This window comes from Oryx dammah, unplaced genomic scaffold (genome assembly GCF_014754425.2).
Source record: "Oryx dammah isolate SB20612 unplaced genomic scaffold, SCBI_Odam_1.1 HiC_scaffold_29, whole genome shotgun sequence".
In the NCBI taxonomy this organism is placed as follows: Eukaryota; Metazoa; Chordata; class Mammalia; order Artiodactyla; family Bovidae; genus Oryx; species Oryx dammah.
Window position 1 is genome coordinate 65,879,351 of NW_024070213.1, and position 22,324 is coordinate 65,901,674.

The 22,324-nt window shown below is 39.5% G+C and overlaps 1 protein-coding gene across 1 annotated transcript in view; it reads right to left on the reverse strand.

Moving 5' to 3' along the window:
• TAFA2 (TAFA chemokine like family member 2) overlaps positions 1 to 20,799 on the reverse strand; it is a 171,354-nt gene extending 150,555 nt beyond the window's left edge. Inside the window, exon 1 of the mRNA XM_040233120.1 lies at positions 20,694 to 20,799. Coding sequence (XP_040089054.1) covers positions 20,694 to 20,799 — 106 coding nt within the window. The remainder of the gene's footprint in view (positions 1 to 20,693) is intronic.
• Positions 20,800 to 22,324: the final 1,525 nt, after the last annotated feature.

The following is a 22,324-nucleotide window of genomic DNA, read 5'->3' on the forward strand; positions in this document are numbered from 1 at the left end:
ATATGAATAAGAGACTATGTCAGGACCATCTACCTTAACAAAGATATTGATTTGTAGCCAATATTTTCAGACTGGTGAGAAGCAAAGTCTTATATACCTCTGTGAAGGAATAAAAGGTAATTCGACAAAATGTATAAATATTCCTGCAGCAGCTACCTGTCATTTTCTTTCAACATATATCTTTCTATATTCCTGTCTGTACTGAAGTGGGTTGAAAACTTAAATACTAGATTCCTCCGACTTTCTTGCCAGCTGGCTTCTGGTTAGATTCTGCACATGGTAGTGTGGCAGCCACAAAGAGGGATGCTTAGTTCTCCCTCAAAAGTACCCACTGCAAAGAACATAGTTGAGTGATGGCCTCCAGTAACTCCATCTGTGGATCTATGGTAGGATCCTGTCAAGACCACACTTCATTTGGGCAGCAAGCAGGCGGTGACACAACAGCCCATTATGGGACTCCCTCCAATGGGCAGCCTTTGCTCCAGGACTCAGAACCGGCCTGGCCAAGACATTTTCAAAACTGTGCTAAAGTGTAGGGTTCTTCCTACTCAAGCCTCCCTCCTTCTTTCTCTTCTTTCACAGGTGTCAAGCCTTCCTCCTGGTCTGAAGACTCACCCCATCTACTCTTGCTCCCTCCCTCTTTATACTTCAAAAGCATTTCCCACAATAAACAATCATGCACATTGAATTCTGTCCTGACGTCTGCTTCTTGGAGGAAGGTGCTCATAAGAAAGAGGGAGTCCAATTTTTTTCTCCTGCTTCTGGCTTCAAAATGTTAAGGGAGATTGCGTGAATGTCTATTGACTTCAGCAGCATTTGCTGAGACTCTAGCAGAGCTGGAGGCCCGTGGGCTCTTGGAATCTCGTGAGAGAATTGGTTTCAGGCTTCTGGCTTAGAAGCAATGGAAATGATGCCCAAAGCACCAGCAGTGCTTCAGCAGCCTCAACAGCAAACACTATAAGTTGGAGCTCTGGGTAACTCTGGGCTTCCCTGTGGCTCAACTGGTAAAGAACCTGCCTGCAGTGTGGAAGACCTGGGTTCAATCCCTGGGTTGGGAAGATGCCCTGGAGAAGGCAACAGCTACCCACTCCAGTATTCTGGTATGGGGTAGAGAAGGGAAGAGCTACCCACTCCAATATTTTGGCCTGGAGAATTCCATGGACTGTATAGTTGTATAGTCCATGGGTTCACAGAGCCAGACACTACTGAGAGACTTTCACTTCACTGGGTACTCCATTTTCCCTTTTGCTCTCCCATCCCTATGGGCAGTTATAGCTTTCTGTAGTTAACCAATGTCTGGATAGTAACATCACAATTCCCTGTCTCATTCTCCAACACTTTCAACGCTGTTGTAATCAGTTCCTTATTTTAAACCACTTACTGAATTTCCTTTTTACCGAGTGAATGGTGAATGACACAAAACTAATCATTTTATTCGTTTTCACCTCAAAAGTTCTCACTTGTGTTAACTATGTAAATAAGTTTAAAATGAACAAAATACATTAATAAAATTTAATTAATTGATAACTAAAGGAGTACGTCAAGGCTGTATATTGTCACCCTGCTTATTTAACTTCTATGCAGAGTACATCATGAGAAATGCTGGGCTGGAAGAACCACAAGCTGGAATCAAGATTATCGGGAGAAATATCAATAACCTCAGATATGCAGATGATACCACCCTTATGGCAGAAAGTGAAGAGGAACTAAAAAGCCTCTTGATGAAAGTGAAAGAGGAGAGTGACAAAGTTGGCTTAAAGCTCAACATTCAGAAAACGATCATGGCATCTGGTTCCATCACTTCATGGCAAATAGATGGGGAAACAGTGGAAACAGTGTCAGACTTTATTTTGGGGGCCTCCAAAATCACTGCAGATGGTGACTCCAGCCATGAAATTAAAAGACGCTTACTCCTTGGAAGGAAAGTTATGACCAACCTAGATAGCATATTCAAAAGCAGAGACATTACTTTGCCAAGAAAGGTCCATCTAGTCAAGGCTGTGGTTTTTCCAGTAGTCATATATGGATGTGAGAGTTGGACTGTGAAGAAAGCTGAGCACCAAAGAATTGATGCTTTTGAATTGTGGTGTTGGAGAAGAGTTCCATGGACTGCAAGGACATCCAACCAGTCCATTCTAAAGGAGATCAGTCCTGGGTGTTCTTTGGAAGGAATGATGCTAAAGCTGAAACTCCAGTACTTTGGCACTTCATGCAAAGAGTTGACTCATTGGAAAAGACTCTGATTCTGGGAGCAGGAGAAAAAGGGGATGACAGAGGATGAGATGGCTGGATGGCATCACTGACTCGATGGACATGAGTCTGAGTGAACTCCAGGAGTTGGTGATGGACAGGGAGGCCTGGCGTGCTGCAATTCATGGGGTTGCAAAGAGTCAGACATGACTGAGTAACTGAACTGAATTAATATTAATATCAAATATAAATAAAAATTCTCACACAAATGTTTTTATATTAGTATTAACAAAACAATCTCAAAGAAATCTAACAACAAAGATTTTTTATGTAATTTAGGGTACATTATTACAACGTTTTTTCATGTCCCAATTAAAAAATGTTTTATGGATAGCTTTAGATATATAAAAAATATATCTAGATATATATTTAAATATATAAGGGCTTCACAGATAGCTCAGTTGGTAAAGAATCTGCCTGCAAACAGGAGACCCTGGTTTGATTCCTGGGTTGGGAAGATCCCCTGGAGACAGGATAGGCTACCCACTCCAATATTCTTGGGTTTTCCTTGTGGCTCAGCTGGTAAAGAATTTGCATGCCATGTGGGAGACCTGGGTTCTGTCCCTGGGTTGGGAAGATCCCCTGGAGAAGGGAAAGGCTACCCACTCCAGTATTCTGCCATGGAGAATTCCATGGACTGTAGTTGGTTGGTTGCAAGGGTCAGACATGACTGAGCAACTTCGACTTTCACTTTAGATATATAAGTAAATACACATCATTTGTTGCTATTTTATTGCTGTTCAGTCACGTTCAGTCGCCAAGTTTTGTCTGACTCTTTGCTACTCTTATGGACTGCAGCACACCAGGCTTCCATGGCTCTCACCATCTCCCAGAGTTTGCCCAAGTTCATGTCCACTGAATCAGTAATGCCATTCAACTATCTCATCCTCCATCACCATCTTCTTCTTCTGCCTTCAATCTTTCCCAGCATCAGGGTCTTTTCTAATGAGTCAGCTGTTTGCATTAGGTAGTCAAAGTAGTATAGCTTCAGCATCAGTCCTTCCAAAGAGTATTCAGGGTTTATTTCCTTTAAGATTGACTGGTTTGAGATGGTTTCACAGTGAATTCTATCAAAAATTTAGAGATGAACTAACATCTATCCCACTCAAACTCTTTCAGAAAATTGCAGAGGAAGGTAAACTGCCAAACTCATTCTATGAGGCCACCATCACCTTAATAACAAAACCAGACAAAGATGCCACAAAAAAAGAAAACCACAGGCCAATATCACTGATGAACATAGATCCAAAAATCCTGAACAAAATTCTAGCAAACAGAATCCAACAATACATTGAAAAGATCATACATCATGACCAAGTGGGCTTTATCCCAGGGATGCATGGATTCTTCAATATTCACAAATCAATCAATGTGATACACCACACTAACAAATTGAAAGATAAAAATCATATGATTATCTCAATAGATGCATTTGAATCCATTCTAATGAAGTAGATGAAACTGGAGCCTATTATCCAGAATGAAGTAAGTCAGAAAGAAAAACACCAATACAGTATACTAACGCATATACAAGGAATTTAGAAAGATGGTAACAATGACCCTATACGCGAGACAGCAAAAGAGATACATATAAAGAACAGACTTTTGGACTCTGTGGGAGAAGGTGAATGTGGGATGATTTGAGAGAACAGCATTGAAACATGTATATTACCATGTGTGAGATAGATCGCCAGTCCAGGTTCAGTGCATGAGACAGGGTGCTCAGGGCCGGTGCACTGGGACAACCTTGAGGGATGGGATGGGGAGGAAGGTTCAGGATGGGGGACACATGTACACCCATGGCTGATTCATGTCAATGTATGGCAAAAACCACTACAATATTGTAAATTAATTAGCCTCCAATTAAAATAAATATATATTTTTTAAAAAAAGATTGACTGGTTGGATCTCCTTGCTTTCCAAGGGACTCTCAAGAGTCTTCTCCAGCACCACAGTTTGAAAGCATCAACTCTTCGGTGCTCTGCTTTCTTTATTGTCTAGCTCTCACATCCGTACGTTACTACTGGAAAGAACATAGCCTTGACTATATGGACCTTTGTTGGCAAAAGTGATGTCTTTGCTTTTTAACAGTGTCTAAGTTTGTCACAGCTGTCCTACCAAGAAGCAATTGTCTTCTAATTTAGCATTTATTGCTAATTATACTACTAAGTGGGGAAAAAGATAAATTTCAATACGTAGTTATCATATATAGCCCATAGAGTTTTATTCAGAAAAATATACTTGGGGCAAATTATGAACCTGTGAACCAAAGTGCATGTACAATAATGTCCACAGTATCATTGGCAGTAACAGCCAACGACTGGAAAAACCCATATGCCCACCACAGTAAAAGATAAATGCATCACATTCTTCTCACACAATGGACTCCTATGTCACAATGTGGATGAATCTCCAGAAAAAAAATGTTGAGGGAAGAAGCAAATAACACTTTTAAAAATACCTAACATAGGACCCCAATTTAACAAAATTAAAAAACAGACAAAATAATCCTCTATAGTTAGGCATAAGAAGACAAGGAGGGGTACCTCTGTGGGCAAGGGGTTGTAATCAGAAAGAGGGATAAGGAACTTAGGGGGGCTGGTAATATTTTATTTACTGCCCTGGTTGGTATTTTACACAATTGCTATCTTTATAATTGTTATTTTGAGTGTACATATGTGTTTTGTACATTATTCTGTATACATGAGATATCTTAATATTAAAAAGAGGAGAAAACTCAGGATATAAAAGGGAAAATGCCAGGAAAACAGCAACTTTATCTGCATCATTTAAATCAGAATCACCAAGACCATGGTCACAAAAGAGTTGGGCATGACTCGGTGACTAAATAATAACAACACCACCAGCCCAGAACCAGGTAGTCTCTCACCTAGTCCATGTCAATAAATGCACAAACAAATAACAAATGAATGAGCAGAATGCTCTCAAATATGTTTAATGCATTCATAAATTAAATCAGATGAAAATATGCCCACATGCCATCTAATTAATTCTATGTGCACGAATTATGGGTAATTTGATTTATCTTCTTGATATTTTTCTTTCTTACCAAAGCTTCTCAAATAAACATGCATTACTTTGAAAATTCAATAAAATAAATAATAAAATGTATTGTTAAAAGTCGAAAGAGTCAGTTGATGTTATGGCCATTTCTCTTTCTCTTAGGCCTTTAATCTAATTGTTCTCACAAACAAGGCCCTTGAAACACTATGAATTATAAATCAAGGTTCTTAAATTTTGGTGTACATCATAGTCAACTGCAAACCAGCACAAGAGAACATAGTAACATCCTAGCTAAATTAGATCAAACAATTTTAACCGAATATGACCCCAAAGGATCTGCTCCAGCCACATCCCCTGTTTAACTGCACACACCATCCTCCTTGCTTTATGTCCTTGAGACACAGTGATCTTGTTTTTGCTCCAAAGTATTCTCTTCCTTCGTGTTTTAGCACCTTTGCACAGACTACTGATCCTGCCTGGATGCCAGCTCCTACTCTCCATTTAGACCTAAATTCAAATGTCTCTTCCCTAGAAAAGACTTTCCTGATTGCCTTCCACCCATTTTGTACATTATATACTACTATCCTGAATATCTCTAAATATTTTAAGGCAATTTATATTAAATATCTATTTTCTCAATTATCAAATTAACGTTTTTCACACCTACTATTTTGTAAGTTCCACAGAGCATGAACCAAGCTTGTGCTGGTCACTTATTAACCTCCAGGACCTGACCTAAAACCCAACACTTAACAAATACTCAATATGTATTTGTATATTTTAAAGTGAGAAAAGGAAGTCACAAAATTTTATACTGTCTTTGAGAGGGTAACAGTGGTTATTTTGAAACATGAAATCATGAATGACTTTTATTTCTGCCTCTTCTGCTTACCTATGTTTTTTAAATATCAATTATTGTTGTTGTTCAGTCACTCAGTTGTGTCCAACTCTTTGTGACCACATGGACTACAGCATGCCAGGCTTCCCTGTCCTTCACTATCTCCCAGAGCTTGATCAAACTCATGTCCATTGAGGCAGTGATGCTATCCAACAATCTTGTCCTCTGTTGCCCCCTTCTCCTCTTGCCTTCAACCTTTGCCAATCAGGGTCTTTTCCAATGAGTCAGCTCTTAGTGTCAGGTGGCCAAAGTACTGTCATTAGTAAATATTTATTATTCTGGAATTAAAGCAAATTTTGTTTTAATGAATATATATATATATATTGTTTACTGGGTAACTGGTTGGAGATATGAATAAACTATCAAATGAACCAACAAATAAATCAAGAACTACCAAAAGGAAAAAACGAAATGCCTGCTCTCTCATGTAGGCTTTAGGCTGAAAATCACGGTTTAACTTTTCTCTGAAAAACTTTCATTTAATCAAAAGTTCCAACTCATATTGGTAATTACCTAATATGACACCTAATATGACAGATGTTCAAGCTGGTTTTAGAAAAGGCAGAGGAACCAGAGATCAAATTGCCAACATCTGCTGGATCATTGAAAAGGCAAGAGAGTTCCAGAAAAACATCTATTTCTGCTTTATTGACTATGCCAAAGCCTTAACTGTGTGGATCATAATAAACGGTGGAAAATTCTTCAACAGATGGGAATACCAGACCACCTGACCTGCCTCTTGAGAAATCTGTATGCAGGTCAGGAAGCAACAGTTAGAACTGGACATGGAACAACAGACTGGTTCCAAATAGGAAAAGGAGTACGTCAAGGCTGTATATTGTCACCCTGCTTATTTAACTTCTATGCAGAGTACATCATGCAAAACGCTGGGCTGGAAGAAGCACAAGCTGGAATCAAGATTGCCAGAAGAAATATCAATCACCTCAGATATGCAGATGACACCACCCTTATGGCACAAAGTGAAGAGGGACTAAAAAGCCTCTTGATGAAAGTGAAAGAGGAGAGTGACAAAGTTGGCTTAAAGCTCAACATTCAGAAAACGAAAATCATGGCATCTAGTCTCATCACTTCATGGCAAATAGGTGGGGAAACAGTGGAAACAGTGTCAGACTTTATTTTGGGGGGCTCCAAAATCACTGCAGATGGTGACTGCAGCCATGAAATTAAAAGACGCTTACTCCTTGGAAGAAAAGTTATGACCAACCTAGATAGCATATTGAAAAGCAGAGACATTACTTTGCCAACAAAGGTCTGTCTAGTCAAGGCTATGGTTTTTCCTGTGGTCATGTATGGATGTGAGAGTTGGACTGTAAAGAAAGCTGAGTGCCGAAGAATTGATGCTTTTGAACTGTGGTGTTGGAGAAGACTCTTGAGAGTCCCTTGGACTGCAAGGAGATCCAACCAGTCCATTCTGAAGGAGATCAGCCCTGGGATTTCTTTGGAAGGAATGATGCTAAAGCTGAAACTCCAGTACTTTGGCCACCTCATGCGAAGAGTTGACTCGTTGGAAAAGAATCTGATGCTGGGAGGGATTGAGGGCAGGAGGAGAAGGGGACGACAGAGGATGAGATGGCTGGATGGCATCACTGACTCAACGGACGTGAGTCTGAGTGAACTCCGGGAGTTGGTGATGGACAGGGAGGCCTGGCGTGCTGCGATTCATGGGGTTGCAAAGAGTCGGACACGACTGAGCGACTGAACTGACCTGATGTCAACTGAATATGACACTGAAGGATAACATATAATCAAATGAACTTTGAAAACATGTATATGTGTTTAACTCTCATCTGTGTACGCATTCATTTCAGTCGTTCAATCGTGTCTGACTCTTTGCTACCCCATGAATTGCAGCACACCAGGCCTCCATGTCCATAACCAACTCCCGGAGTTCACTCAGACTCACATCCATTGAGTCAGTGATGCCATCCAGCCGTCTCATCCTCTGTCGTCCCCTTCTCCTCCTGCCCCAAATTCCTCCCAGCATCAGAGTCTTTTCCAACGATCAACTCTTCTCATGAGGTGGCCAAAGTACTGGAGTTTCAGCTTCAGCATCATTCCTTCCAGTGAACACTCAGGACTGATTTCCTTTAGAATGGACTGGTTGGATCTCCTTGCAGTCCAGGGGACTATATCTCACACTGAATACAGATAGCTTTCCAACTCAAACATTCACTGATGATTCACTTCTATCTAGCTTTAGTTTGGATATGATGCGTAAAGGAAGAAAAGGCAAGAATACAGTCTTCTAAGATTATGACTGTTTTTTTATTGGGAACTTGGCATCCTAAACTGAAATATTTCCTCTCTGATCTGAAGCTCTACCTAATGTAATTTCTTCCAAGGGGAAATAGTGATTATACTTTTTGATTGGCTGTCACAATGCTCTGAGTTAATCACTACACCCTTCCCAAAATGTCCAGCCTGAAAAACTGTGAGAATTCAGGACAGAGTATCTGTGGAGATTTGTCTGTGGGTGAGGAATTTTTAGTGCCCAAAGCTCAGAAGTCTTTATTAAGCAGGCAATGACGTTTTCTGATTTTCAGATATCTCATTTTTCAAATACAAATGCTCTAGATTTCTATAGTGTTTCTACATTGTGTTCAAAAAGCAGAGTAAATCTCTTGAGAACACAGTGCTATTGCACTGGTATTTGGAAGAGCTATTTATTTTGTTGTTTCATCTCCTACACTTACCTGTTCTGTAATGATCTCATCTCTTACCACTCTCTTCCTTACATACTCTGCTCTACGCACAGCAGCCTTGCTACTCCTCATTCGGCAGGCATGCTCCTATTTGAAAGCATGCATACTTATTTACTGTTCTGCCTGGAACATCCTTCCTTCATATATTTTCATGGCTAGTTCCACTGGAAACTTTAGGTCTTACCCAAAGGCCTTATTGAAAACTACAATCCCTCTTGAACATTCTCATACCTCTTTCTTCCTTTCTTTTTTCCATAGCATTTATACTATAAAACTGTTTTCCTTTTTATTCCATCTTCCCACCTCTAAGGCAAAAACTCCACAAGTACAAAATTTTTGCCTTTTATATGTACTGCTATATTCTCAGTCCTTATTGTGGGTACTCGAAAACTATTGAATAAAACATATTTTCCATCAGAATTATTCACTTAAAATATTCCTGTGAAAACTACCAATAGACTCTTTGAGTCTAACAACCCTGGTTCCCAGAAAAAGAAAGTGTGTACAAGGGGAAACAATAAGAATCCTACTAAACATACAGCTTCAGTTGCTGCCTACTCAGAACCATATAGGACTCTTGAGAGTCCATTGGACTGCAAGGAGATCAAACCAGTAGATCCTGAAGGAAATCAACCCTGAATACTCATTGAAAGGACTGATGCTGAAGCTCCAATACTTTGGCCACCTAATGTGAACAGCTAATTCATTGGAAAAAACTCTGGCACTGGGAAAGATTGAAGGCTGAAGGAGAAGAGGGTGACAGAGGATGAGATGGCTGAATGGCATCAGCAATTCAATGGACATGAACTTCGGCAAACTCTGGGAGATGGTGAGGGACAGAGAGGCCTGGTGTGCTGCAGTTCATGGGGCTGCAAAGAGACAGATACAACTGGGCAACTGAGAAACAATAGCCCCATAGACGAGCAAGGGGAAAAAAAAAGGGGGAGTTAAATAGTGATGAGGTTAATGACCTCAATGGTCACAAGGAAGAGGGTAGTTGCTATGTACCAGGACAGAAGAAAACAGGTTAGGCTCTCATATGGTCCACTGAGGTATTTCTTGGCAACCCCAATGCCCAGTTACTACCACAAATTTTTAAGTTTGCAAGTACAATAACCCCAGAATTAAGAGCATGATAACACAGAGCTTAGAACCCTTAGCTGTGAGGTCTAGGTAAATCATCAAGGTAAGCCTTCTAGCTGAATAGGAAGGAGATAGGGATCTAAAGACTAAGGAAGTGGGCAGATAATGAGCATCAGCTAAGGCCTCGGTATCAACTGCATTAGTGATGGTCCCACAATACCTCCTCAAGTAAGTGTTCTTGGAAATTGTAACCAACCAGAATCTTAAATAAGCTTTGCTTGGACAGAGTAAGTTTAAATAAGAAGCAAGCACAACTGAGGGGTAAAAGAAGTTATACGTAGCTGTTGGTTCATTACCAAGATCCTTTTTATCAGCAGTGCACCTTAACCACACTTGCTGTGAATGGTAGGAGATTACAATTCACAGCCCCTCCCTTGTTTAGAGCTCTACCACCTGCTAAAGAGAAGCTACTTCCCCAGGAGGGTTACTCCCTACTGTGTTTAATATGTCAACAGAGAGTGCCAAATGGACACAAATATAGAGGAGGCTCTTTATCTCACCTCAAGGAGGGAATCAACTCTGTGGAGCAATTTTTGTTTTTGAGCCACCTGAAGGACTTGACCAGGCTGTTCTCTAGCTGAGACCCTATTTGTGCTCAACTTTTGTCTCCAACTCTATCCTGCTGTACTTGCTCTCCATCTCCTGAGAGTATTCACATAAATCAGAATTCCTGACTTGGCTCTGATTTTAGAGAAGCTTATTTAAGACACATGGCATATGCAAATCAACTCAAGAAGAATGAATTCTAAATATAGGCCTTAAAAACTCTCACAAATATGATTCCAATAAACATTAGCTCATAAAATTTTAAAATCACAAAACCCTAAAATAAAGTACTATGAGTGAGAGTCATGAGGAGGAAATTGCAAAAATTTCATAAAACAGAAGCATCAAATTTTATATATGTGTGACATTTGATATATAATGTATAAAAAGAAATATAAACTAAGCAAATAAAGAACAAAATATATCAAAAGCCAAGCCAATTTGTAAGAAAAAAGAGTTTTTAGTAACATGTAATAGATGAAATTAAGACTCAATAAATACATGAAAGAGCAAATTAGACCAAAGAGAACAGATAATTAGTTTGGTAGGAAAAAAAAGATTTGCATTAATACTGCAGAATATAGCACAGAAAGACCTGAAGGTGTAAAATAGATTGAAATACATGCAGAACAGAGAGGGGAAGCTGACATACATATAACCATAGTTCTAGCTCAGTAGAGATATAGAAGGAATATCTCAAGACTTAATATCTGAAATTCTTTCAAAGGTCAGGAAAGACACCAATCCACAGATTCAGGAAGTCAACTAAATCCCAAATAATACAATTCACTACCAGATATTTGTCATGTCACATGGAATGAGACTTCCGAGATTTGATTTCTTCTCCCAACAGTTACTAGCTAGGCAACTTGGGTCAAATTATTTAACTTTTCTTTGCCACAGTTTCTGATCTATATAATAGATAAAATAATAGTACCTACATTATAGATTGTCATAAAGATTAAATGTTGATGTTGACAAAACTCTTAGAATAGAGCTGTTGGATTTTTAATATTCATCTGTATTACTTTTACCTTGAATGCTCACACAAAGTGCTCTGGATCAGAGACAGATTTCTTATTAATTATCTCACAATAAAAAATGAAAATAAGCAAACAGGCCTCCTTTGCCCTAAACCTAACCTATGATGAAAGCCATGTAGTCTGTGGGAGACAGAGACTTCACACTTAAAGAACCCACACAAACTCCCACATGTTCTGGCACCCAGGGCAGGAGTAGTATTGATAGAAGCCTGAGCTAGACCTAGCAGAGTTGCCTAGAGAGCCAGGGACTGGCTACAATTCACTCTGGGGACACAGACATTCACAGTAGCCACATATGGGAGCTTTCTACCACATGGACACTGCTGCTTGCAGCTGCTATCATGGGATCCTCCCTCTGGCTCATTAATGCCAAGACCTGGCCCCACCCAACAGCTTGTGCTGGAAGTTCAGTTCAGTTCAGTCGCTCAGTCATGTCCCTCTTTGAGACCCCATGAACTGCAGCACACCAGGCTTCCCTGTCCAGCACCAACTCCTGGAGCTTGCTCAAACACATGTTCATTGAGTCAGTGATGCCATCCAACCATCTTATCTTCTATCGTTCCAGTGCTGGAAACCTCAGGCCAAACAACTAACTGGTTGGGAACACAGTCCCACCCATCAGCAAACAGACTGCCTAAAAACTTGCTGAGTTCACAGCCACCTCTAAACTCAGCACTTCTGAAAAGTCCACAGTACCAGAAGGCCAAGACCCAGCTCCACCCACCAGTAGGCCAGCACCAGCAGCTCGCACCAGGAAGCCTGCACAAGCCTCTAAACCAGCCTAATCCATGATATGGCAGACAGCAGATGTAAGAAAAGCACAATTCTTCAACCTGAGGACCTCGTCCACCTCATCAGGCCAGACCCTACCCTGGGACCAGTGGGGACCCAGCTCTGTAACTAGCAGGCCAACACAAGCTTCAGGACACCATGGACCACATATGCAACTGTGTCAAGCACCAGACACCTGTCTACCAATGATCTGACCCTAGCTCTGGGATCCCTGGAACCTGAAGCCAGACTCTAGGACTGATCTCACTACCTGCCAGTAGTCTGGCACTAACTCCAGGATTCGGATTCATTCACCAGTATGAATGGGGGTACAACAGTCCCAGAGTCTTCTGGACTCTGACTCCAACCACCAGTGAGTTAGCATTAGCCTCAGGGCATCCTGGGGTTCTGCAATCAGCTGCCTCCTGATCAGGCCCCACTAGCAAGGCAGGGTCTGATAAACATCTGGGCCAGGAGCCAACAAAACCCACCAGCCTGCCTACACAATCAATCTGCCACAACAGAAGGACCTAGACAGCCCTCTTAGAGGGAATCTTAAGAGCATATAGCTTAGATGACAAGAGAGGAGTGTGCTGCTGGGTGTTTTGATTTTTTTTTATACAACTAGACTGAATAATTCTAAAATTTGTATTGAAACACAAAAGATCCTGAATAGCCAAAGGAATCTTGAATAAAAAGAACAGAACTAGAGGTGTCACATTTCCTGATTTAAGAATACGCAACAAAACTATAACCAACAAATTAAGATGGTACTGGCACAAAAACAGACATGTATCAATAGAACAGAATAAACAGGCCAGAAATAAACCCATGTACCTTATGGTCACTAATCTATGACAAAGGAGGCAAGCGTACGTAACGTAGAGAAAATAGTCTCTTCAATAAGCGGTGGGAAAACTGGACAGCTACAAGTAAAGGAACAGAATTAGAAATTTTTCTCACACCATACATAAAAATAAACTCAAAAGAATGGATCAAAGACTAAATGTAAGATCTGAAACTATAAAACTCCTAGAAGGAAACATAGGCAGAATACTCTTTGACATAAATCATAGCAATATATTTCTGAATCTCTCTTAAAGAGCAATGGAAGCAAAGTCAAAAATAAACAAATGGGATCTAATTAAACCTAAAAGCTTTTGCACAGCAAAGGAAGCCATCAATAGAACTAAAGACAACCTACTACATGGGCAAAAACATTTGCAAACAATATGATAGATAAGGGGTTAATATTTAAAATATATAAACAGCTCATACAACTCAAAAAAATACAATTTGATTAAAAAATGGGCCTAAGTGAATAGACATTTTTCTGAAGGAAAACACACAGATGGCCAAGTGGCAAAAAATGAACATCGCTAATCATCATGGATATGCAAATTGAAATCACAATGAGATACCACCTCACACCTGTCAAAATGGCTATCATAAAAATGATCACAAATAATAAATGTTCACAAGGATATGGAGAAAAAACAACCTTTGTACACTGTTGCTGAGAAGGTGAATGCAAATTGGTGTACCACTATGGAAAACAGGATAGAATCTCCCCCAAAAATGGAAAAATATATCTATTATATGATGTAGCCATTCTATTCCAGGGTATTTTACCAATATAGCCAGAGAAAACTATAATTTGAAAGGATACATGCTTCTGAATGTTCATTGCAGCACTGTTTACAATGGGCAAGTTTTGAAAGCAACCTAAATATCCACAGAGAGCTGAATGTATAAAGAAGATGCGGTATGTATGCACAATGGAATACTATTGAGCTATAAAAAAGGATGAAATTGTGCCATTTGCAACAACATGGATAGACCTGGAGGGTATTGTGCTTAGTCAAATATGTCAGAGAGAGAAAAAAAAAAAACACTGTATGTTATTAAAATAAACAAATGAATATGGTAAAACAGAAACAATCTCTTAGATATAGAGAACAAATTAGTGATTAATAGTGGGGAGAGGAAAAGAGGAGGGGAAAAATAAGGGTTGGGGATTAAGAGACACAAACTATTATGTATAAAATAAGCCATAAGGATATAGTGTATAGCACAGGGAAAGTAGCTAACATTTTATAATAACATTAAATGTAATATAATACATAAAAATTTTGAATCACTGTTATATACCAGAAACTAATGTAGTATTATAAATTAACTATACCTCAATAAAAAGAAATAATTGAAAAACTTTCTTAGTACTACTTTGAAAACCCATCTGACAGAATCTGTCAAGACTGAAGATGTGCAATGCCCCATGACCTAGAATTTTACTCATTGGAATGTGCCCTTGAGACACTCTTGCACATGTGCAACAGGAAAGAAATACAAGAATCTTCATAGAAAGTTAGTTCATAATGACAAGAACACAAAATACTCATGTATGGACTGTAACCACCAGGTTCCTCTATCCATGGGGATTATCCCAGCAAGAACACTGGAATGGGCTGCCATGCCCCTCTCCAGGGGATCTTCCCAACTCAGGGATCGAACTCAGGTCTCTTGTATTGCACTCAGATGCTTTACCAATGAGCCACTAGGGAAGCCCAAGAATACTGGAGTGGGTAGCCTATCCCTTTTCCAGGGGAACTTCCCAACCTAGGAATAAAACTGGGGTCTCCTGCAATGCAAGAGGATTCTTTATCAGCTGAGCTACCTGGGAAGCCAAACAAAAAAACAGAGCAACATTAAATAATAATAATAATATTAACCACAGGTATTTACCATCAAATATAATGAATGTCACAAATATACTGTTTGGCAAAATAGCACATTATAAAAACAGTATAATAGTATTATGTAAATCAATAACAAAATTCAGCAGCATGTCATGTGGATATACACAAACACATAGTAAAATTATAAATAAAAGCAAAGGAATTATAAATACAAAATTTAGAATAGGGATTAGCTTGGGTACGGAGGCAAACAAATGAAATTAGAGTGGAAGACACATGTTCAAGAGAATTAGAAATGCTACATATCTCAATAGGGTGATGAGCACACTTGTGTTCTTTTAAGAATATGTCCTAAATATTCAGTTCAGTTCATGAGTCATGTCCAACTCTTTGCGACCCCATGAACCCCAGCACGCCAGGCCTCCCTGTCCACCACCAACTCCCGGAGTCCACCCAAACCCATGTTCATCGAGTCGGTGATGCCATCCAACCATCTCATCCTCTGTTGTCCCCTTCTCCTCCTGCCCTCAATCTTTCCCAGGATCAGGGTATTTTCAAATGAGTCAGCTCTTCACATCAGGTGGCCAAAGTATTGGAGTTTCAGCTTCAATATCAGTCCTTCCAATGAACACCCAGGACTGATCTCATTTAGGATGGACTGGTTGGATCTCCTTGCAGTCCAAGGGACTCTCAAGAGTCTTCTCCAACACCACAGTTCAAAAGCATCAATTCTTCGGCACTCAGCTTTCTTCCCAGTCCAACTCTCGCATCCATACATGACCACTGGAAAAACCGTAGCCTTGACTAGACGTACCCTTGTTGGCAAAGTAATGGCTCTGCTTTTTAATATGCTGTCTAGGTTGGTCATAACTTTCCTTCCAAGGAGTAAGCGTCTTTTAATTTCATGGCTGCAGTCACCATCTGCAGTGATTTTGGAGCCCCCAAAAATAAAGTCTGACACTGTTTCCACTGTTTCCCCATCTGTTTGCCATGAAGTGATGGAACCAGATGCCATGATCATTTTCTGAATGTTGAGCTTTAAGCCAACTTTTTCACTCTTCCCTTTCACTTTCATCAAGAGGCTATTTAGTTCTTCTTAACTTTCTGCCATAAGGGTGGTGTCATCTGCATATCTGGAGTTATTGATATTTCTCCCAGCAATCTTCATTCCAGCTTGGGTTTCCTCCAGCCCAGTGTTTCTCATGATGTACTCTGCATAGAAGTTAAATAAGCAGGGTGACAATATACAGCCTTGACATACTCCTTTTCCTATTTGGAACCAGTCTGTTGTTCCATGTCCAGTTCTAATGGTTGCTTCCTGACCTGCATACAGGTTTCCCAAGAGGCAGGTCAGGTGGTCAGGTATTCCCATCTCTTTCAGAATTTTCCACAGTTGATTGTGATCCACACAGTCAAAGGCTTTGGCACAGTCAATAAAGCAGAGATAGATGTTTTTCTGGAACTCTCTTGCTTTTTCAATGATCCAGCGGATGTTGGCAATTTGATCTCTGGTTCTTCTGCCTTTTCTAAAACCAGTTTGAACATCTGGAAGCTCATGGTTCAAGTATTGCTGTATATACATTAATTAAAATATTATGTATGTGTCAAATAATATGTTAATTACACTTATTAGATGTAAAATAGTTTAAACAAAAGGAACATTTGCATAGAAAATATAAAAGGAAGAAAGAAAGGAAAAGGGGAAAGAGGAAGAGAAATTTTTCCTAAATTCTTCCTCCAAAATATTCTTTGTAGGGTGGAAATGGATCAGCAAAACAACCCAAAAGTCATTTCTATACTGTACTGGGTTTGGCACTTTGAGTAAGTTTTCTGAGTCAATGTACAATCTCATATGTTTAAGAAACATTCTTTTTTTTTTTTTTTTGGCAAAAAGTAAGAAAAGTTCTTTGTTTTGAGGTTAACACAGAACATAGCAAAACATATAAGTTCTTAAAAGCAGCTCTAAAAATTGTATGCAGTATTCACTATAGAGCAGTCCTTTTGATTGATTCTCTTAGAGACCCCACAACTTGGCTTTGGAGATGATAAAACATCCTTATCATGAACCCTTGTTTTGCTGGACTGACAATTACTATGAATTGCTCCCATTTCTCTCAATTCTATTTTTATAGACTGGGAAGCTGCACTGGGATGACCATCCATGGGGACCATATAGATGATGTGTCTTCTCTGTTCAGTTCAGATAAGTCTCTCAGTCGTGTCTAACTCTGCCACCCCATGAATCACAGCACTCCAGGCCTCCCTGTCCATCACCATCTCCCGGAGTTCACTCAAACTCAGGTCCATCGAGTTGGTGATGCCATCCAGCCATCTCATCCTCTGTCGTCCCCTTCTCCTCCTGCCCCCAATCCCTCCCAGCATCAGAGTCTGTTCCAATGAGTCAGCTCTTCACATCAGGTGGCCAAAGTATTGGAGTTTCAGCTTTAGCATCAATCTTGCCAATGAACACCCAGGACTGATCTCCTTTAGGATGGACTGGTTGGATCTCCTTGCAGTCCAAGGGAATCTCAAGAGTCTTCTCCAACACCACAGTTCAAAAGCATCAGTTCTTTGGCACTCAGCATTCTTCACAGTCTCTCACATCCATACATGACCACTGGAAAAGTGGTGTCTTCTCTAGTGAAGTCCAAATCAGGGGGCCCAGCCCCAGTAGTTTGCCCCTTTTTAATAGGTGAATATTGAAGGCTGTAGTTATAAATAGACATGGAACAAAGGACTGGATCAAAATTGGAAAAGGAGTACATCAAGGTTGTATATTGTCACCCTGCTTATTTAACTTACATGTAGAGTACATTATGCAAAATACCAGGCTGGGATGAAGCACAAGATGGAATCAAGTTTGCAGGGAGAACATATCAATAACCTCAGAGATGCAAATGAAAACACCCTGATGGCAGAAAGTGAAAAAGAACTAAAGAACCTCTTAATGAATGTGAAAGAGGAGCATGAAAGAGCTGGCTTAAAACTCAACATTCAAAAACCTAAGATCATGGCATCTGGTCCCACCACTTCATGGCAAATAGATGGGGAAACAATGGAAACAGTGACAGACTTTATTTTCTTGGGCTCCAAAATCACTGCAGATGGTGACTGCAACCATGAAATTAAAAGATGCTTGCTCCTTGGAAGAAAAACTATAACCAACTTATACAGCATATTAAAAAGCAGAGACATTACTTGGCCAATAAAAGGCCCATCTAGTCAAAGCTATGGTTTTTTCAGTAGTCATGTATGAATGTGACAGTTGGACCATAAAGAAGGCTGAGTGCCAAAGAATCGATACTTTTGAACTACAGTGCTAGAGAAGGCTCTTGAGAGTCCCTTGGACTGCAAGGAGATCAAACCAGTCAATACTGAAGGAAATCAATCCTGAATATTCATTGGAAGGACTGATGCTGAAGCTGAAGCTCCAAAACTTTGGCCACCTGATGGGAAGAGCTGACTCATTAGAAAAGACCCTGATGCTGGGAAAGATTGAAGGCAGGAGAAGGGGATGACAGAGGATGAGATGGTTGGATACCATCACCAACTCAATGGACATGAGTGAGTGAACTCCAGGAGATGGTGATGGACAGGGAGGCCTGGCAGAGGATCAAACTGCCAACATCTGCTGGATCATGGCAAAAGCAAGAGAGTTCCAGAAAAACATCTATTTCTGCTTTATTGACTATGCCAAAGCCTTTCACTGTGTGGATCATAATCAACTGTGGAAAATTCTTCAAGAGATGGGAATACCTGACCACCTCACCTGCCTCTTGAGAAACCTATATGCAGGTCAAGAAACAACAGTTAGAACTGGACATGGAACAACAGACTGGTTCCAAATAGGAAAAGGAGTACGTCAAGGCTGTGTATTGTCACCCTGCTTATTTAACTTCTATGCAGAGTACATCATGAGAAACACTGGGCTGGAGGAAACCCAAGCTGGAATGAAGATTGCTGGGAGAAATATCAATAACTCCAGATATGCAGATGACACCACCCTTATGGCAGAAAGTGAAGAGGAACTAAAATGCCTCTTGATGAAAGTGCAAGAGGAGAGTGCAAAAGTTGGCTTAAAGTTCAACATTCAGAAAATGAAGATCATGGCATATAGTCCCATCACTTCATGGGAAATAGATGGGGAAACAGTGGAAACAGTGTCAAACTTTATTTTTCTGGGCTCCAAAATCACTGCAGATGGTGACTGCAGCCATGAAATTAAAAGATGCTTACTTCTTGGAAGAAAAGTTATGACCAACCTAGACAGCATATTCAAAAGCAGAGACATTACTTTGCCAACAAAGGTCTGTCTAGTCATGGCTATGGTTTTTCCAGTGGTCATGTATGGATGCAAGAGTTGGACTATGAAGAAAGCTGAGCACCGAAGAATTGATGCGTTTGAACTGTGGTGTTGGAGAAGACTCTTGAGAGTCCCTTGGACTGCAAGGAGATCCAACCAGTCCATTCTAAAGGAGATCAGTCCTGAGTGTTCGTTGGAAGGAATGATCCTAAAGCTGAAACTCCAGTACTTTAGCCACCTCATGCAAAAAGTTGACTCATTGGAAAAGACTCTGATGCTGGTAGGGATTGGGGGCAGGAGGAAAAGGGGATGACAGAGGATGAAATGGCTGGATGGCATCAGCGACTCAATGGACATGAGTGAGTGAACTCCGGGAGATGGTGATGGACAGGGAGGCCTGGCATACTGGAATTCATGGGGTCACAAAGACTCAGACACGACTGAGCGACTGAACTGAACTGAACTGAACTGAACTATTTTAAGTGTTAACAAAATTCAAGGCAGTCTTAACTCTAATCAAAAATAAGAAAGTAAGTTGCTAATCTATGGACTTTACAGAGGAAAAAGAACTAGATTTTAAAATCATATTTCACAGAAAAATCTAAATTGACTTTTCAGGTTACGAATACTTAATTATGGTAGGAACAGTCCAGAAATAGCCCATTTTAATTCATTTGGGAAAAAGTATTTATTCACTATGCTGAGTCTCATGCTCAGGAAAGAGAACAGAAAGAGGCATAATTTTGAGCTATCAAGCTTAACACACATATATAAGACAAATATCCTCCCTCCCCTTTTTCATGGCAGGATTGAGCCTGCTTAATATCATACTAGCGGTAAAACCCAAATAGTGGCCAAAGATATACTCTGGCATGAAGAAATATGACATACAAAAAGTACTGAAAGGAAATTCACAAGTATACATATTATTAAGATAAGTATCATTAAAGATGCTTTCATTATTGGATAATTACACATTGAAACTCATCTTTTTTGCCTGTCAACTCAACATTTTAAAAATGGAAATGGTACAAATAAAGCAGATTTTCGATTCTGTACTCTTTGAATATTATTTGCAGAAGTGACCATCATCTTGGAAACATTTTAATACTCATTCATTCCCTATCAAAACCATAGTAGGAATAAGTCTCTCTGCATCTTCACTTGAAAAGAACTGCAATGGGCAGACCCATATTTAGTAAAAGTAACTCACCAGTAAAGGCAGAACACAATAGTCTGTATTAAAGAGAGTTTCCTTCCATAGACAGCGAGGAAGAAATGAGAAGAGCTTACCTTTATGATGGTTTGCACTAGATACAACTTTCCCCCACAAGGTTACAATAAATATTATTATTAGCAGTTTTCCTTTTGTTGCTTTCTGTAAGTATCTCTTACTCATCCTGCAAAAAATAATAATAATAATTAAAATCTTAAGTATGTGAACCCACTGTTTTTCCACTATAATCATGGTATATTTACAAGTTCCTATGACATCTTAATACCTAAATTTGCATTTCTTATATTAAAATACTGTTCTCTGTATATAATTTATGAACAGAAAAAAGATTAAAGTTTTCCAAACAAAGTACTTTAATACAATCCAAGGGATAAGAGAGGCCCTACCTCTATCAACCTTGTTTCACTTAATGACAGCTGAAATCAACCAGAAAACATTACTATTTTTCTCTCCATATAAATATAGATTCAACTTTTTCAAAAAATTCAAGGCACAGTTGTTTGAATAATCTTTAAGTAAGTGATTTGTTTTACTTTTAAAAAATCCTTCTTCAAAGCCAAGTCAAATGGTCAGGGTAAACAGTTGAGATAAAATGTATTTGATGAATTCCTGCACAGAATAAAGTCACTTCAAATCTACTATTTCTAATGTGCTTTTTAAAAGTCACTTTACTGTACAGCATCACTACTGCTGAAACACAGATGTCTTAATATTGTTGGAATCTACCATGCTGTACTTTATGACTAGAAGGAAAATGAAATAGCAGAATGAAAAATAGCAAGTTAACATTTGCAAGTTGAGACTACAAAACAGGAAAACAAAGCAATGTTATAATAAAATAATAGCTACCCAAAACAAAAATTTAGCACCTACTTTCTGTAGCACTGAATACAAGATTATTTCAACTGTTCTTCAGGACAAATTGGGGATGTTTATGGTATGTCTATCCCATTTTGTAGATGATGGAGGACAGAAATTACATTAAATTTGTGTTTAATGATAGAGTAAAAATTCAAACACCAAATTGACTTAACCTAAAATCTTTACATTAACTATTATATTGCTAAGGGGTAAGCAAAACATAAAACATAATCCATCCACGTTTTATTTATGAAGGAGATAAAATATACTTCCATCACATTATACCTCCTCAGATTCGATCCTGAATGGACTGAACTCCATTCTTATCTGACCTGCATTCTTGTCTTAGTTCAGTGCAAGTTTGTGAGATCGTTTCCTCACCTAGCCTGATTCCTCCTCCTGAGTCCTCCATGTTATCTTTTTGCTCACACCTTCACTTCCAAAATATTCTGGCTCCAAAAGTATGACTCAGTGGTAGCAATGATGACTGTATAATTTTGAAGAGGAGTCACTCATACCAATAAATGGATTAAAAATAAATTGATATTTTATGCATATTTAATACAGATACACAGTTACACTTCTTGGCCTGGAGAGATTGTTTACACTGATTCAGATGTTGAGGGGGCAGCACTGTATGACTAAGAATACAGACTCCAGACTTACTCCCGAGTCAGACTGTTTGGATTTGACTCTTGGCTTCTAATTGAGTCAGACTGTTTGGATTTGACTCTTGGCTTCTAATTGAGTAATCTTGTGTGAGTTTCTGGATCTCCTGCCTCAACTTTTTCTTCTGCCATATGGACTATGTATGTGAAAAGCCTGG